Raw genomic sequence first — 19,802 nt, 5'->3', positions numbered from 1 at the left:
GAGATGCATTTGTGCTAAACTTGTTGCCAGCAGTTAAGCCACCTGCCATTTTAGGTAGCCAAATGTAATGTAAACAACAACAACAAAAACAACTTTGGCAGCATGGGTGTGGACACGGAACACTTTTCATAAGTATACACACTGGGCAGAGCATGAAACTGGTTCTCACACCAGTGAATGGCAGGGTTGGCTTTAATGCGAATGAAATCCTCCGGCGTCGTAGCTTGTCAGCACTGCAGCTTTGTAGCGTCTTTGTGCCCGTTTCTTGCCCTGAATGTTAAAGTTTATTCCCCCCCCCCCCCCCACGTGTGCAGGGCCATCGTCGAATGGTTTGCAGCGCCGTGTGGAGTGAGGAGAACAGCACCTGCAATCTGTTCACCTGTGGCTTTGACCGGCAAGCACTGGGCTGGAACATCAACACCACTGCCCTGATTCAAGAGAAAAAGGCTCCGTAGCATCAACCGCACACCGACAGAGGCAGCCTCTTCTGTCTTACTACCGATTGTTGCAACGGCATCCCGTTTATTTGTGGAGACGAGGTTTTTTTTGTTTTTGCGCTTGCTCCACATTTCCATCGTCTTTCAATTTGGGTCCTGGTGAGTGTTGAATCGCATCATAAAGCGCCGTTTTGAAAAGTATAATTTCTGCAAAGTGGTAGGGAAATTTGGATGAAAATCACGCACGGAACCTGGGTCGCATTAAAATTAACAGAAGTGTACAAGTCAGGGGCCGTTAATTTAAGCCGCATACAAACTTAACTTTAAAGCAGTTGTAATTAGCATATAGAGCAGTGTGGCTTACTAGCTGGCGTCTGCATTACTGATGAGGCAGTGCTCCTTGCTCAGATAATTTGCCCACGTTCTGCGTGTCCAGACCGCCCATGAAGTTACCAGTACATTTCCATAACCTCTTATTGATGCCGTATATTTAAGGCGGAACACCCACACACCACATATGCGCGAGTCCACAATTCATTTGACTAATTCGGTACATATTGCAATGTGGTGGTATCATTTTAACACATTTAAGTAAAAAAGACCTGCTAATTTTAATTAACATCTTGCAGCAATTAAAGCGGAGAGAGCAACAACTGTTGCATCGAATTAGGTACAGTTCACCCAATCGTCAAAAAAAATCTAACCTAACCGGCTTTATTGGCCCAACTGGCTGCAAATCCAACCTTCGCCAAATAATGGATGAGCCCAATGGTTTCTCTTTCACTCAAAAGCAAGTTGTTGAGCCCTTACCGCCAAGCTGGCAATTCATCTCCTCGCGAGTCCACGTGGGATGTCTTTCACTTCACATTTTCGTCACGGCAGCTCGGGCTTCACTAATTGTCACTCCACTGAGATCCGTTGGGCCGCTTGCGCGCACTCGTGGGCATCCGACCAAACAACCAAACCTCCTCCCATCCCACTCCACCCCAGGAAGCGCACCTACGGCACACAGGCTGAGGGAGCATTGATTGAACCGCATCTATCTCATCCCGATGTGGCATCGCTACGGTGGTGGTCACACACGGGGCCAGAACTTAAAGCACGGTGAAGTGCGGCACATTTTGAAAGCTGCGGTGCGAGAGACTCGATTGTGTGAAGTGAGGGGTGCGGCTTGGAGCAATTCATCAGTCATTTTTGAACACCCCCGATAAAACGCAAAGAAATGGGCGTGGAATGCCGGTTAACGTTTCTGCTAATATGAGAACGTTACCTTCAGGTTATTATCATGCTTGTTTACCCACAGGGGCAAATGAGGCATAGGATTTTTGAATTGTGACTTTTCATTGAATTGCTTTCGGGGGGTGGGGGAGGGCACGAGACAGGGCAAGGTGTGGATTTAATTGTTGATAGTTTGAAAATATGTAACAATTATCATCGGCCATCTAATATTTGGTGTGTGTGCAAACTCTTCACAGACACACACGGACTTGTTTCTTGGGAAGTCCGATGATATCTCCACCCGCTCGGCTTAATCCACCTTTCATGGCAAATCCCTCATCGGAAGGTCTTGCAGAAGCGGAATATTTACTCAATAGTGTTGATATATTCAGAGATTTCATACGTTATTAGGTGGGCAAGCTCCTAAGTCACTTGTTCAATATGGGTTGAAAACATCAATCACATTTGTTATTTTCTCCAGTCTTAAATACTTTATGATGTATTATAAAGTATTTAATAATATATAATAAAGTAATGTCAAGTGAGATATTACCATCCAGATACAAGCTGAATTCCAAATCTATTCTGAAAGGAATTGCCTTCCGTGTTACATTTTTCAGAATAGCAGATGGGTCTTTAACTTTGAGAAATTAATTTTTCTAAAGCACAGACACTCGCTACTATGGTGTTGCAATTGTGGAAACGGGAGCATTTCCTGTCTCGGTGAGAATAGCGTTACATTCGATGTGTGGTAATGCATTGGCCAATGTTCTGTCGTAAAATTCACTTGCAGCTCTTCGTGGATTTGTTATTTTCAAGTGGGGTTTCTATTTTAAGTGCAGTTATCGGAGAACATCACAGCCACATATCAGCGCAATATGAACATTATCCATGCTCTTCATTGAAGAGTGTCAACAAATGAAGGTAGTATTCGGTTAACAAAAAAAAAGTTTCTTGTTGAAGAATTCATCATTGCTGTTTGCGGTCGCTCATTACATAAAATAAACCAGTTTAGTGCAACAGTTTAAACGATAGACTTCTCGAGTTCATATTCTTTGGGTCTTTCGATAAAGCCACGTAGAAAAAAGAATAAAAATATCCCGAAGTTTCGATCACAACACAAGCAATTGAAACGTCTGATGACGATTGCTTGTTTTGCGATCGAAACGTCGTGATTTTTTAATGATTTGTTCTATCTACGTGGCTTTACCGAAAGACCCAAAGAATATGAATTCCTGCAGTCACGAAAGCTTTAAGTCAAGATATAAACTTCTTGAGGTTTGATTATTTTTGTGGTGTTTTGATAGTTTTATTATACATCCCATATAGTGAATGCATTGAGCATGGCTATTACACCAACTTCAGGAAGACTGGAGTTGTGTGGCTGTTTAAGCTGGTGAACGAGTCGGAATATATATAATGGCGCGTGCTATCGCATGCACACACCGCAACGCAAAGTTTATGTACAAAGAAGCATTAATATTTATTTGCAAGTGTGGCGGCTTGCCAATAGTTGAATAAGATATAACTATATCACCAAGGTTGTCCCTGCTCGTGTTTACGCGCCCGCATTCAAGGTGCGTGGGTTTGGGAGTAGTCTAGTTTGGATGCATGGGGTGGTTGTGCATCCCGTGACCTGTTGCGTGAACAATGTGATGTCCCCTTTGAATGTGCGATTGCATCTGTCCCTCTTATTCATCACTGGCCCTCTGCATTTTCGCTTGCACACCCCGATTTGAAGGATTAAGCGCCCCTCGTTGGCAGTTCAGCACCGTTTTTACACATGGGAAGAAAAAAACCAACCTGATCCACAATACGCTTTAAAATGGGAAGAGGGAAGGACATTGAAAAATCTTCCATTTGTACTCAATGTCTCCACAGCTGTTACATGTACATAGAGCTTACCTTTAAACACTGATCCATGCCGACCTGACAAGCCGCACCCTTTCGAGGGTAGCTGCCGATGAAGATGAGCTTGTGGGCAGGGCAGCCTTGGGTAAGTGTTTGGCTTAATCCTGTAAATATTAATCTGCGTTGGTGTCGATGTTTTTGCGATGCTAATATCCTCGGGACTGAACCGAATGAGGTTGGTGGCAAGACTACCCGGCTTGGTTGCGTTCCAACTCCCGAAAGAAAAAGGTGCTGCATCACGTGTCCAAAAACCAATGCTGCTCATTCGCTACTACCATGCTTAAGTGTGTCAAATTATTACGAGTAAAGGTCCTTTGTCACTATAGTGTTTTGCCTTGCAAGTGCGTATTGCGTAGGAGTTGTCGTGTGTGCAGCTTAACTATACACGTTTATTTTTACGGCGATGTAAATTAAGATTAATGGAGCCACCCATTTCTCCAGCACGGAATGCACATCCGCCCAGAAAGCACCACCACCAACCACTTAGTGTCTTCAGCGGATCCTGTTTGCCGTTCATTAATGGGCAAAGCGAGCAAGCGCTGTGTGCCTCTCCCGATTAAGGGCACTCCGCGTCCCCCCACTACCTTCGCCAATTAAAGGATAATCTAATTGCCTTTGCGCGCGCGCCCCCCACGGAAAGTGACGACGCGTTTTGTGTGAACGCGTTGGGCGCCAGCATTGATCGCGTAATATACGGTATATCTATCCCGCGTGCCGTTCGCTGTGAAGCTACAAGTGATTGTACAATGCATGCTTATTGTGGAGCACTTTATGCGTGCGAGAGCCTAGTGGTGTTGATGTGACTGCTTTGGTTGGACTGAAGAAAAGACGGAACGAAAATGCACGGACGCTGCATTTGGTTGTAAAGGACTTGTATTTCTACCAAACCAATAAAACATTGAATGAGTTGTCCATGGTTCAGATCTGCAAGCCCTAACGGTTGCCTGTACATTGAGGACTTAAATTGGTTTTGAATTACCAAAGCATGCCGACTACTGTGGGAGGATTCCAATACAACAACATGTTTCACGTCTTCAAACATACTGGCTATTATCAATTTAATTAAACAGCAGCACCAAAAGGTACCGTAATATAGGAAATTAGCTCAGGGGTATTTTCTTAAATTTCCTCTTTAAATATAATGCAGTAACTTAAACGAAATAACGCATTTAATGGATTACAGTTAAAGTAAACACGTGGAAAAAGTTAGATCCAGCGGGCATTTGACCGACTTGCATTCTTTTTCACAGGTGCATTTATTAGTCCCTTTCAAAGCAAAACGAGATTCCATATGTTTTGTAAAGCAAGGACTCATTATGCAGCAATATACATCAAATATGTACATGTGTAAAACATCCTTGCTTTCGAAAGATAAAGGGAATACTTAAAAGATCCATCTTGCAGAGCATTCGCTTTGGGGAGTAAATAATGATTTGGACAATATTTATAATCTCCGGCAGTGCTGCAGAGTTTTCTGAACGCTTAATATTCACGAATGCGGTCAACATTTAAATTTCCAGTTAATTTGTTCACAGTTAAAATTTAAGGAACGTTAAAATCTTCCAATATTCAATATATACACAAACGTAGTGTACCTTAGTAAGATCGGAGCTCAGAAAACCACAGTATGATGGGCAGAGTGCAATTTCATATACCTATGTCACACATGTACAGATACGTTTCACTTCACCTTTTGCGTTTAACACTTCGAAAGCAGGTATTTTTCATTGGTTCAGTGTGATTACGAATAAAAGGAGGGCTATTGTTGCCAAGTTTGCACACAACGCACTAAAAAACAATCGGCCATCAACATTAAAACTTTTAATTTGGGCGGTGAGTTCTATTTATGGACAAGTGAAGGACCAGTGGCCACTAATGCCAACCACGAACTGCTGTGGAATCGAAATAAATTTCAAGCAGCTGAGATTGTCTCCTGGAGCCTCATTGGACACAGCCAAGCGCGAGTGGGCAGCAAGCAGGGCTAACAGATCAGACATTTAAATACCACCTCTCTCCAATTCAATCTCCTCCCTTACGTACATATCGCATAACTGGTACAACTTCCAGCCCTTTTCATTGGGCCCAAACCCTTATCATCCTCATGGCTTTTGAGTTCTGAACAAACAGGATAAAACAAAAGGTTACATTTTCAGAGGAATTTGGCTACGTTGCTCGCCTTGGGACTCGCACAACGTAGGAGAGGGACAAGTTGGTGAACGGGCGCTGGTGAGGGTGTGGGCTGTACCCCAGACTAGAGGTTCCACCTTGTTTTTTTCCCTCCAGTTTTGCCCTCTTGTTGAGGTTGTTGCTCAGGGAAATCTGTAAGTCTTTCCGAGGGAATTAAAAGTTATCACTTTCAGTTTTTGTTGTTGCCATTGCACGATAATAAACCCACTCAAATAAGTTATCCCCCTCTTATGGAATGGTGAGGTATTATTCTACCCGTGATAGGTCTCGATTTTTTGTTGTATCCCGGAGGTGGCAAACCCTAACCAACACCCCACCAGGAGCACCAAGGAGCAATCGGCTGCCATGTAACGAAGCCACTGACCATGACCAAGAGCCACGCGCTGCTTGCAAACAAGCGCGCGCTCCTTCGCACATCGGCCACTTGGTTTTCCTCGTTAAAAAAGTGTGAGCGATAGGGATTTAATGTACGCCCGTGCGCTCTCTTTACACACCTTAAAATGACGGGACAAGATCATTTGATTTGTTAGTGCCAGTCTTTGGGGCAGAAACGGACATTACGGTAGTGGGGTAAAGGAATGCGGTTCAACGGAGATACTAAAAAGCACACGCTCACTTTTTTTTTTTACAAAAAGGTACATTTTAAAAAAGCAGGAGCTGTTCAAATGACTAAACTTAAAGGTGACTATTAAAAATCTACATTGAGCACAGGTGAAAAAGTATTTCCATATTGGGCTAAACGAAAAGTTGAAGTGACACCAATGAAGATGCACCAACGTACATATACATTCATTCCAACATCTCTGCACACCTACTAATTATGCAGGGTATCTCTACCACATTAAATCAAACACAGCTTATAAAATGTATGAACAGATGCCACAAAACTGCATTGCAACATTTTGGTGGCAATGCTGTAAAATTTAATGATTTTTTCTTAATTTTTTTATTATTATTTAAACACCCTCTTTTCTCTTGCCCGCCCCATATCCTTCACCTCCCTCTACCTAGGGCTCCTCACTTCCCCCCCCCCCACCCCGGTTCTGCTTTTGTTCCCTCGACAATACACTTTATTCTGGAGGTGCCACCAGCCAGACTCACACCGCGACAGTAAACTGGTCTTGCTCAATGGGTTTTTTGATCCAGGCTCCCAGTCCTGCTCCCTGGAAGCTGAGGTCAAGCTGCTGCTTGGCAAGCTGATAATCGCCGACTTCCAGCTTGGCCATGCTGTACAGCGTGGGGCGTTCCGGCTTCAGAGGTACGCGGCTTTTCAGCTGCACAGGTAAAAAGTAAATACAAACAATAATAATTGGCAGCAGCTACACCGGCTGCATCATCATCATCATCAGCAAGAAGAATATCCACTCAAGCAGCAGAATGTATCTGCTTCCTTCAGTATTAAAGCAGCAGCATCAGCCAGTCGAGTAGCTTTTGAGCATGCAGGCAGGGCAACTGCACCAAGCTTCGTGAGGTGTCGGGGGGGACAGATGGAAAGGGGAGGGCAGATGGAAAGGGGCGGGGGGGGGCATGTCAAATCATGCACTCGGGCCCATGCCAACCACACTAAGCGACTGACATCAGCAGAATGATATCAATGGCACAATCATTATCAGCAAGAGCAGTATTGATGCTGTCAACCGACTGCTCTCGAAAAGGCCAGTAACTCTTGGCCGAAATTACTGGGTCGACTTAATAATTTGAACAAACTTTCAGTCCGTATCGAGTGGAAATATTGCGAGTCGTGAAGCTATTCTGCCGACAACGTGGTTAACATGAATGCAGAAGTAACATTTTAAGCATATTCAATGTTAAGCAAGGAGAATATGGGCATTATATATTTTATGACTTCTACCAAGGCCAAAAAATAAAGGAATTTCCTCTAAGGACATGTTTATTCATTTCTCTTTTAAGCGGCCAATTAAAAAACATGTTTTTGAAGTGTAAAAATATCAGCGCTCAAAGATGTACATAAATCATCATGGCGTTGGGGGGGGGGGGGATTTAATAACCTCCAGGGAAATGGGAATAGCAATCCACACTGCCATTCACGAGACGCTGATTGCAAAATACCCAGCGATCACGGCGAGGTTTTTGGGGGAAATCCTTCCTCTATGGCTCTAATTGCACTCGGGGTGCCACGCGTAGTAACAACGACACAAATAGAGCAGCGGGCTTTAAAAACACCTCCCCCCCTCCCCCCCACTGTTGATAAACTACTGTGGTCAATGTCAGTCTAACCTTGAAGGAGTAGCCACACCCCCAGCCATTGTGGCAACCAATCATCAGTGACAGAGCGTGTACCATCACTCACACGGAGCAGGGGAGGGGGGGATACTATCCCGAGGAAGGGTGACCTCTTTAAAGAGTTAGGGACGGGCCAGCGTGCGGGTGCCCCCCCCCCCGCTCGAACTAATGGAACAGTCCCGGCTATTGTTGGCAGTGCGTGATGAAATGGAATACCTGCTATGCAGAGCAAGCCCCTAAGACCATTGAATTGGTAATGAAAGTTGGTGGGGAAAAATTGAGTTCATGACCGAAAACCAATTTTAACATCGGGCTCCTAAAACAAAAGGCTGTGAAATTAAGTGCTCAGGTGTTATGTATGATGTTACCGTTAATGGCATTAAGAGACGATGCATTGAGTGTTAATATATTAGATATTTACATATATCCGTGCGCTCTGAAATGTTTGTAATGAATGCTGATGTGTTAAATGCCTTAATTGTTAAAGCATCAAGTGTTCATGATATACGAGTATTAAGTGAAAATATATTAATGGCATACCAAGTGTTTACACATCAAATGTTAATTCATATCAAGTGTTAAAGGATTAGGTGTTTGCGTATTGAATGCGACAGTGGTAGTAATTTATGAAACTGTATGCATTAAACATATTTATTTTTAAGTGGTAATGCATGGATCAGCAATGTGGTAATGGTTAAACTATTCACACTAATTTTATTCAGTGATAATTTACACAAGTGTCTTCAATGAACAAAAAGGGTCCTTAGTGAATGTCAAGTGTTTATTTATAAACATCAATCCTCTGCGATTCAAGTTTGGGAGGAAACATTCTAAAATAACTCCGACACTTACACACCGGGTCTGGCACTGATGTGGAAAAATACATAAAATTATTTAAAGTATGAATTAATTAATTGATTTAACCGTTAATGTTTTATGTGTGGAGTGTCAGTGCATTAGCCATTCCCATTCAGGCCAGAAGCAGCTGCTTCAAAGCTTCACAAAGCTAAAACAAAGTATCAAAATTCAAAGCCACACGCAGAACCAGGCACGCCCTTTTTTCAATCCCACCTAACCCAGCTAATAAGCAAACTCTGGAATAAAATATAATTAACACTTAATTAGGCTCGCGTTTAAAACGCGATGAATACCTGTGCACCGGCGCACTTCAAGAGTCCTGCGATCTTATCGAGCTGTGGGGTAAAGCAGCCACCGATGTACGTGCCCGCTCATTAATGCGTGTGGGAAGTGAGGTGCACCCGAATCAAAAGCACTTCCTGGTGCTGCACAAAAGGCTCCTCTTAGTAATTGGGTTTCGAGGAATGAGGCCCCCTTCCTTGGGTGTCAAAGTCACAGCGACACCGATTCGCACTTTTACGTATTTCATCTCCCGGAAACGTATTAAACCTCCGAAACAAGAGGCTGGGGGGGGGGGGGTACACCAGAGGAAGAAGGCTCTATCCGCATACAATTAGCCCCACAATCCCGGAGCAAAGGAGAAAGAAAGGGGACGAGGCAACACAGAGTGGCACACACCAATCCTGCGGCACACAACTTTTAAAGTCGGTAAAGGGTATTTCTGAACTAAGCGCGATGGCTGGGATCGCTTCGTACGCCCGCGTTTAATTAACGCTGACGCAGGGCGGACTTAAAAGTACGACGCGCATGTGGTGCGGCTAACGACACTAGTAATAAGCCGAGTTAACCGGGCTAAAATCAAATTCTACCTGCGTTGAGGTCTGTGTAGTTTCCCAGTGGCACTTGTTTTTAAGTTGTGGTTTTCATTGCAGTGAAGCTCAAAGCCAATTCAGTCCGGGTTTAATTGTAGTCGAAGGAAGTCGAAAAGTGCAGCCTAATTTTTGGAAGTCTGGGTGTGTTTTAGTCAGGGTGTACGTTTAGTTTTTGCTCACTTCAGTTTGCGTGAAAGGAATTACAAGAATGAAAACTTGTACCACACCACCAAATGCACACAGTGACGTGCATATAATACATCGATAGACATGCAGCAATGCACAAGCAAAACAAACTATGTAAAATAAAAAAAGTGAAAACACACACAACACACACGCATGCATAAGCCGTTTAGCGGTTTCAAACATGCACACACGTGCACTGGGAGCGTTATGGCGAGAAACATGCCAAGCCACATTCGTATCATCAATGCGAACTTTGGTACACCAAAGCTACTTATTTTAGGTCAAGCTGACCTAGGGGCGGCAGAGGCCAGGTTGGTTCTGACTTAAATTGTCACTGGTGGTATGCACCACGGGCTAGCAAGCGGACCCACATCACCGACTTTGTGGTTCAGCAGTAACCAACAATTTGCCGGGACATGTAAACACAGAGCTCTCCTCTGTGCAGCCTGTGTAGGCTGCCGGGGCAAGTCCAATTTTACGAGCATCTGTCAAGGCCGGAACGGCCTTTGTCTCCCCCAGTGTGAATGTTTATTTACTGCCCAAGACACTCATTTAAGGTCCGTGTCAACCTAGGGGATGGGGGGGGGGGCAGGATTGGTTCGACATTACCAGCAATTAACGTTGGCCGTGGCCAGAAATCAGTCTCAGGTCGCCGGGTTCATGGCACGGTGCGCTCACCAACACACTGCCGCACCCCCCCCAATAAAAACAACAGCTGCCGTTTGCCACTAAGTGGGGTTGATGTCACCTCGGCGCTTGTGCCAGGCTATGTAACAGCCTCCCGTATCCCCAAAAAGACAAAGACCACCCATATAACTGTTGGGGCAAGTGCTGTTAGCGAGCACCTATGAAGGCCGGCACTGTACAGGAGGGGATGGGTGGCCAGCACCACGTCCGACCGCCTTTGTCTCCCCGGTGGCGATGGTAACACCGCATCGGGTACTCATTTGAAGCCGAGTCGACCTAGCAGAGGCCCAAGACCGGTTCAGATAAATCGTCACGAGTGTTGGCCGTGGGCAGGAATAGAACTCTGGTCATAGCCGGATTCGTAGCGCTAACCGCGACACCACCGCTCTCCACGTGTACAAGCGCACGCACACGAGCCCACCTTGCCATAAAGCCGCACCCATCGGGTGAAAAAGGCGTTCTTGGCGAGGCGAGAGGGTCGCCCCGTGTCGTCCTTGCCCGTGGTGGCATTGACCACCTCCAGGCTGTGGTCGCCCACCGTCCAGTTCACGCTGAAGCTGGGCGCCTTGCCCGGCTGACGTGACTCGGCGTTGCTGATTCCTGCACCCAAAAACAAACACACAAATGAGCGATGGTAACGCGGCCCGGCGGAATGCGCAGCCGCCCACGCCGGAGCCGGTCAACCACCTTCACAAGTGGAAAATCAAATGAGGCCCCCCGCAGTGCGACCACGGGAGATCCTGGCCAAACTGCAGGGGCGTGCGATGTGAACCTGCTGCCAACTTCGCAAATTCAACGGAGGCAGCAGCAGCAGCAGCAGTAATTAATTCAGCCTCACCTAAAACCAGATATAGATCTCTGGGTTACTATTCACGAATCCAAGAGAGGCAAGAGGATTCCTGCCCACATGAGCAGAATGTAGAGGGAGAGAGTGCAGGACACGTTTGAGCAATAGGATAGAATAAAAGATAAATCAATCTGTATAAACAATATCTCTATCGACTCGACTTGACATTTGTGAGAACCCCAGCATGTAGTGTTGCACGTGGCACACACTGAAGAAAGCTGTATACGTGTCCACTAATAATCACGTCTTCCTTTCAGAGTGTGGCATCGAATGGAGAAAATCAGATGTAGGGAAAGAGTAACGAGCAAGTTGGAGAACAATCCAGAGAAGGAGAAAGGGTGTGTGAACTGGGGCACATCGCCAGAGGCGAGAGCTTGACGAAGTCAATTCTGGAAGGATGTTTGAAGAGAGACGCTAAAAAAAAATGCTCGGCTTAAGAAAAAAATTGACGACTCGAAAGAAGCAAGGGGGAGGGGGGCACCAAAGGGTGACATGAAGACGCTCAAGATCAGCCTGGATGGAGAAAGTTTGAGTTCAAGACAAAACATTGGGCAAAGGACGAAACGATGATACCTTCATAATTTAACACAGCCTCATGGGAGTACGCATATTGTAGGTTCGCGTGTCTGGTGGTGTGCTCCTGCTCATTTATAGATTATTTTGTCTTCCTCAGCAGAGAAGGCAGATATACATCTGATGTATAGTTGTAGATGGCTCTCACAACATATTGGCAAACGTGAAAACATTTGCCAATAAAACTTTTGAATGGTCACGAACAGTTTTCCATTAGCAGATGAGCAGATAAGTTAAATGTGAAAGAACCTGTCATATGAACAGTTCTAAATTGACATATAAAGTCTGCATTATAAGATAATAAGTTAACATTGGAGGAATTTGGAATATAAATAGTTTCTATTCGCATATGTACATGAACAGGCCTTGGTCAATCCACTGCTGGATGAAGGCCTCCCCACGCTGGCAGTTATTGGTGGCAGTTATTGTGAAATTTCGGTCACAGTTCCTATGATCACTGTTACATTGCTTATGGCTTTATTTTGGTGATTTCAAAAAGTTTTTAGGTTTGGCATTTTTGTTTGTTGTAGTACGGAGTTAGAATGATGGCTTTAATCTAAGTTGTCTTGTGGTTGTTGTTGTTGTTTGACTTGCATCCCACTGGGATTTTTGCACACAGCGTTGGTGTACGGTGCTTTTTTTCTGGAAGACTTTGCAGTTTTTTACTGGATTTTTCTGTTTGTGCATAGTCACTTTAAGATGTTTTCTTGTTCGTGTTTTTGTTTTTTGTTTGTTGCGGTTGCACCCGATTCAAGAGCCGAATGGCTCACAGGGCTATACCTAATAAATGAAACTGAAGTTATGACCATACCTCACCACACTGGTTAGTGCGGGTTGGTGAAAGTGTAGAGCATAAATGTGCGAGAATACGAGTACACACAACAATTGCAGCCCGACTGCAGCCTACAACACTTGGTTCATGAGAGGTGGTCGCTAATCCAAGCGCTATACAGGGCCAAAGCCTGCTTAGCTTCCAAGATCTGAGGAGGTATTTCGTCACAGACCATGTACGTCTATTTTCAGCATATTTCGAGTTAAAAATCTGATGAATTGCCGCACGGGAACACATTCAAAGGAATGTGGCTCGCTAAAAAGGTAAACATGTCAAAAGGTAATTGGCAATCCCGACTTCACTGTTATAAATAAATGTAATTGGCACTTGTTAATTATTACAAATTACCGCAATTTTCAAGGCCCCAGAACTGTTCAATGAAGTGTCAAAGTCAAAAAAATTGTTGTGAACTCATTGCTGTTAGCTTGTTAAATAAAATATATGAGGGTGAAAAAAAGAACACACACCACATATAGGCATGATCAATTGCAATGTTTTTTTCTTTTCAGCTGTGCATGGAAAATAAAGCAATAACCAGGACCGTTCGTGGATGAAAACCAATAAACATCTCGTGCAAATGTGTGCTAATAGAGACTATAATGACAAGATGAGTATGACTAATGTAAATTATTTAAGCAGGCCAAAGTCCATTGAGATTCATGGCATGCTGCAAAAAGACCCAGGAATCCATAGTTGGGTATAGTTCTGCGATTTTACTTTGCGTGTTAGTGTTCTAAATTTGCTACCTAGATTTTCACGAGAATAAAACAGCCCACTCTCGCAAACGAGAGCTAAAGCAGCATTTTGCCAAACTCCATTCTCCACATTCTTAGGTTTTTTCGGTAAAGTCACGTAGGTAAAACATCAAAATTAATGAAAATAAAATAAAATAAAAAACAAAAATCACGACGTTTCGGAGGCAACATCTCCACGTGCCACACCAAGGTACGTACTTCACCCCGATCCGTTCACATCTCCTGCAAGCGTCCGACGATTGCTAAACACAGCCCTAGTGGCGGCGTAGAGAATGCCGATTCAAACAAAGACCGCGTGCGTGTAAATGTATCCATGAGAGGTTTTTTTGGGGTTAGATCGCGTAAATACCAAAGTGTCGCTAAACCCGCCACCACCCGTCACAGCCAATTAAAAAAGGTTCGTCACGTAAACAGAACGTGGCAATGTTTTACGAGCACAGCACACCGCTTGTGTGTTGGAGAGTAAACCCACAAGATTTACAATTCGAGTACGACGTTTTGCCGTTAATAACAACCTACGTCATCACGTGACACATTTATATTTACGCGATCTAACCCCAAAAATAAAATCCCTCTATTATGGATATTGGTCACGAAAGGCCTACGTGTTAAACCGTGTAAATGTAAAATGTCGCAAAGCCCTTTTATCAATCCACTGCTAGATAGTCTCCCCATACTCTTCAGGTGACGGGGGCTGAGCGAGCATACTTCACCACACTGGTCTGTGTGCAGGTCGGGGTCGAGGGAACGTGCTCCGAAGCTGCCGCTTCCCTCCGCGTGGAATCTTTGCACCGAATAATTTGAGTGGGTCCTTTACAATGCGACGCGGGACATGTTTAGTGTTATTTAGATATTTATTTTTAATAGATTTTTATCTTTTCCTATACCTCGCACTCCCCCCCCCCTGCACACGAGCGAATTTCAGCACTCCATCTGCGTTGTTCGACTGCCTCTCGGTGCACGTTCCTTCCCCGTCACCCCTTCATCGTTCTTGCACCACCAGCCATTATCCCTTCGAGAAGTGTGTCCTGTCCAAGTCCACTTACCTTGCCTAACAGTCAAAATGATATACAGTAAAACCTTGGATTGCGAGCATAATTCGTTCCGGAAACGTGTTCATAATCCAAAGCACTCGTATATGAAAGCACTCGTACATCAGTTGTGATCACGTGACGCTCGGCAGACAAAGCGTATACACGAACTACTCGTATTGCAAGGCATCGCTCGTTTATCCAATTAATATTTACTTAAAATTTTAGCTCGACTTACAAAATACTAGCAGACCAAGTTACTCGCAATCCAAGGTTTTACTGTAGCATGAACCTGCCTGTGTTCCCATATCATGAAAAAAAAACTGTTTAGTATTATTTGTATATTTTGAAAGTTATTTATTTACCTTTGCTCACCTATCGTGTTTTTTTGTCTTGTTTGTTGTTGTGACGTTTTGAAAAAGAGCTTTACAGCTCATCGGATTCCTCCGGTATGAATACAGATTCTGATTCTGTTTAGGAATCATCAGGCGTGTATAATGTGCACCAACTTTATTTGCACCTGAACGGCGTTAAATTGGTAAAACTCTGAGCGCCGTGGTAGCATGGTGTAAACTCCACGTTACAACGGCACTACACGCTTTGGCAATTACCCACGGAAATGACTCTGGAGGAGGAATCTCACCGTTTGCCTTTGTGTAAAACCTGGCTCAGTGGTCAACGCTGACCATGGGGCTGTGCTGCATCTCACAGAAACACTCAAGACTGATAAACACCAACTTATGAGAATGGAATCCTATTACAGTACTCGTAGTGATTATTCTAATGAGCACTTTCAATCTTTTTGCGCGAGTTCAGTGCAGCCATGGAGTTGATTAAGGAGTTTGCTGTGGATATGAATAGGGTATCTGCAATGTAACCCTAATGAAAGCTACAATTCTCCCCCCTTTTAAATTTCACAACTTTTGCATTCGAAAATGTATAAAGGCAAATTAATATTCACTTTTGAGATGTAATTTCTTACATTCAAACTTCACGTTTTTTTTCTAAACGACAGCATTTAGCCTTTGATTGATTACACTGGAGGATAACGATAATATTTAACCTCGTGTAATTAAACAAAAGTATAACGAGACTATGATGGAACGAAGGCTGATCAATAAGTATCCATCAGCCGTATGCCCAAATGCCTCAAGGAACTAAAACATATACCAACTTTGGGCCTCGACATCAGCTTCCTGAAGAACTGAGGCCCACAATAATCTCCACCCGTCTTGGCAAAGTGCCAAATCGTTGGTAATGGAGACGTTGTCGTGAAGATTAAAAAAAAATCGGGCAGAAAATATTCACTCACCAACGAGCGACATGGGCAGAGGAATCGTCGCAACTTTCAACATCCACCACGCAAGACTTATGCTACAACTATTTGACTTTGGAAAGATGTTTGCCATTTTTGCTTATAACTCGAGAATAAAACATTGTACATGGATGAGCAATGCAATAAAAAGTTCAGCAATGAAAGCATCTTCGCAACAAACAATTTTTGTTTCTTATTGAGAGGGGGTGACCTTTCATACTTGCCTTCCCATAAAATCTAAAATAATTGTCTCTTTACTTATTATTTATTTTCTTTACTACTTACCTTTCTCATGCTATTCTTTGCGCACGGTTGCACTTTATTTTGCGCGCGGTCGTAATTTACTTTGCGCAGTCGGTGTTAGCCGCCGAGGTCGTGACGGGGTTTCTTTAATTATTCCTGTTGCTCTATGCCCCCCCCCTCCCGCACCGTCCCTGCTCCGTTGTAATGTGGCACCGATGCACGACTTTATTGAGGGCGATATTGACACGTGAAATGCAGACTGATTGATTGATCCGACGAGCAGAAAACAACTTTTAACGGAGTGATGGGCTGGTTGCGATTGCTCGTAAAAAAATAAACACCTGCCGAACCTGCCGATGATCGGCTTATTGAAAGAAAATCATCCTCCACACCAAACCAGTACTGTATGTGTTGGAATTTTTTTGTTTTGTCTGTCACTTCACTCTAAACTCAACAATGTTAGGACAAAGCATGAAGCCCCCCCCGCCCCGTGTAGAGCGTCGCCTTCCTGTGTACACGGAAGGTGCCACACGGAATCGAGTTACCGAATGGGTGTCGAATTTAACCTTTGCATCCTGACAATTCCATGGCAAGAGCACCGCCAGCAGGGTTATACATCTCCCAAGGTCCAATCTCCCTGCGAAAATAAGCAATCGGGTGGCGTTCACCCTCGTTGGCGGCCCTGAAATATGGAAATTCCACATTCCCATGTTGGACGAGAAACCTCTGTAATGTCCCTACGATTCATGACCCAGCGTAGGGAGTCTTGCTGTGAAAAACAAGTAGCGGCGTTCCACAACGCCTTGATAACCAGTACAGGGAGTCTCTATATGACTAACTGACCAGTACTGGGAGTATCTGTACGACTCATTAACCAGTGCAAGAAATTATGACTATGCAGGCTGTGTTCTGCTATTATTCTGTAACCAGGGCAGGAAGTTCCACTACAGCTCATTAACCAGTACAGGGAGTCTCTGTATTAAATCAACCGGTGCAACAAGTTTTTGCCATGCGTAGTGTTCTGCTGCGGTTATTTAACCGGTGAAATTAGTCGTTTGCGAGACTCATTAACCGGTGCATAGAGTTCCCCGTCCACTACGGTTCATTGCCCAGCACAGGGCGTCTCCAGTTTGATAGACGACGCGGTGCGGTGCTGGTTAACGTTCACCTTAACCCTCTTCTAGTTAGGGGGAGACGGGGCACTCACCGCTGAGCAGGGGCCGGTTGAGCTTAAATAGCGGGGGAAGCTCCCCCACGTCGGCCATGCGCTGGCAGACGGCGCGTGACAGGTGCTCGCCGTGGTACAAGCTGCCCAGGATGATGCTGTCCAGGTAGATGGGATCCACGTAGTGGCTGAGCAGTGAGCCCTGGATCCCCACCACGTTCCACCTGCAAAGACGAACAAAGGCAAAGATCCACCCCCCTGTATAGCCTCTGACAAGACTGTTGGGGCAAGTGCTGTTAAGCGAGTAGCGTCTATGAAGGCCGGCACAGCGCACGAGGGGGTGGGTGGCCAGCACCACGCTCGGCCGCCTTTGTCTCCCGAGTGGCGACGTTTACACATCGCACCAGGTACTCAATCGGAGCTCAGCCGACCTAGGTGAGGCCCAGGACCAGTTTAGATAATCGTTACCGGTGTTGGCCGTGAGCGTGAATCGAACTCGGGTTGCCGGGGTTCGTAGCACGGGGTGCTAACCGCTACACTGTGTGCGCACACCCGTGCACAGTGCTGCTCACATCACTGTCAATCGATCAGTTGAGACTGCCAGGTGGCTAAGCACTGACCCGCGCGGTCGGACTGTGTGGTTCAGCTCACAATGTGGCGTGCTTAATTCCCGGCATGCGTTTTTCCCAAACGCATCGTACGACGTGAAGCCCAACCTTCGCACAGCGTGGGAGTCTGCTAACAACTCCCCCAACCCCCCCCAAAACCAACTAGCACACCCGTGTGGACACCTGCCCACTCACAAAAACAAAGATCTCCCGTGTAGCCTTAAGAGATTGTTGGGGCAAGTGCTCTTAGCAAGCACCTATGAAGGCTGGCGCGGCATACGAGGGGGTGGGTAGCCAGCACCACACCCGGCTGCATTTGTCTTCCAAGTGACGATGTTTACACACCACACCAGGTACTCATTTGAGGCCGAGTCGACCTAGGAGAGGCCCAGGAACGGTTCAGATAATCGTCTCTGGTGTTGATGGCCATGAGCAGGAATCAAACTCGGGGCCGCCGGGTTCGTAGAGCACAAAATTCTCACCGCTACACTACCGCTCCACGCACACACTGGTACGCACACACAGACACACACTGGTACGCACACAGAGACACACAGACACACACTGGTACGCACACAGAGACACACAGACACACACTGGTACGCACACAGAGACACACAGACACACACTGGTACGCACACAGAGACACACAGACACACACTGGTACGCACACAGAGACACACAGACACACACTGGTACGCACACAGAGACACACAGACACACACTGGTACGCACACAGAGACACACAGACACACACTGGTACGCACACAGAGACACACAGACACACACTGGTACGCACACAGAGACACACAGACACACACTCGTACGCACACAGAGACACACAGACACACACTGGTACGCACACAAAGACACACTGGTACGCACACAGAGACACACTGGTACGCACACAGAGACACACTGGTACGCACACAGAGACACACACTCGTACGCACACAGAGACACTGGTACACACACTCGTACGCACACAGAGACACAGACACACACTCGTACGCACACAGACACATACTCGTACGCACACAGAGACACACAGACACACTGGTACACACACAGAGACACAGACACACACAGGCACACACTCGTACGCACACACAGAGACACAGACACACACTCGTACGCACACAGAGACACACACTCGTACGCACACAGAGACACAGACACACACTTGTACGCACACAGACACATACTCGTACGTACACAGAGACACAGACACACTGGTACACACACAGAGACACAGACACACTGGTACACACACAGAGACACAGACACACACAGGCAAACACACTCGTACGCACACACAGAGACACAGACACACACTCGTACGCACACAGAGACACACACTCGTACGCACTCAGAGACACACAGACACACACTCGTACGCACACACATGCAATCGTAACACTCCTCCCCATGTGTACACCCACCCAATCGCGCACACAACCGCCCGCACGCACAACAATTCACGAGCCCACCGGGACACCTGCCCCCCCTCACCCCGCCCCCCTAGGCCCGCGTGCCCTTGCCTCGCGATCTTGTCGCTGCAGGACATGGTGAGGAGGCGTTCCCCCTGCAGCACGCCGTCCCACGTCTGGATGGCGTTGCACGAGCGCACGGGGATGGTACCCTCCCCGGACTCGATCTTCGTCCGCAGTTGTCCCCGCGCTTTCCGGTTCGGGTGCTTGTCGCCGCGTTCCACTGAGCGCACAAAGACACCACCCCACGCCCCCCCACATGGCCTGTTGGAGCAAGTCCTGTCTTTACGAGCGCCAATTGTGGCTGGAGCTTCGCACGCCAGTGCTGTGTGCCCACCAAAAG

General features: G+C 45.9%; 2 protein-coding genes across 3 annotated transcripts in view; one reads left to right on the top strand and one right to left on the bottom strand.

The window, feature by feature from the left end:
- Positions 1-4,475, top strand: part of WDR37 (WD repeat domain 37) — a 39,416-nt gene extending 34,941 nt beyond the window's left edge. For both annotated transcript variants that reach the window (XM_078870896.1, XM_078870895.1), the window contains exon 14: positions 315-4,475. In XM_078870896.1, coding sequence (XP_078727022.1) covers positions 315-455 — 141 coding nt within the window. In that variant the 3' untranslated portion in view covers positions 456-4,475. The remainder of the gene's footprint in view (positions 1-314) is intronic.
- A 31-nt stretch (positions 4,476-4,506) lies between these two features.
- Positions 4,507-19,802, bottom strand: part of LOC144943458 (double-stranded RNA-specific editase 1-like) — a 109,436-nt gene continuing 94,140 nt past the window's right edge. The window contains exons 7-10 of the mRNA XM_078870894.1: positions 19,511-19,682; positions 17,404-17,585; positions 11,022-11,200; positions 4,507-7,027 (exon numbers count right to left, since the gene is read on the bottom strand). Coding sequence (XP_078727020.1) covers positions 6,851-7,027; positions 11,022-11,200; positions 17,404-17,585; positions 19,511-19,682 — 710 coding nt within the window. The 3' untranslated portion in view covers positions 4,507-6,850. The remainder of the gene's footprint in view (positions 7,028-11,021; positions 11,201-17,403; positions 17,586-19,510; positions 19,683-19,802) is intronic.

The sequence above is a fragment of the Lampetra fluviatilis genome, chromosome 31, assembly GCF_964198595.1.
Source record: "Lampetra fluviatilis chromosome 31, kcLamFluv1.1, whole genome shotgun sequence".
In the NCBI taxonomy this organism is placed as follows: domain Eukaryota; kingdom Metazoa; phylum Chordata; class Hyperoartia; order Petromyzontiformes; family Petromyzontidae; genus Lampetra; species Lampetra fluviatilis.
Note: the sequence above shows the minus strand (reverse complement) of the source record. Positions and strands in the feature narration are given on the sequence as shown.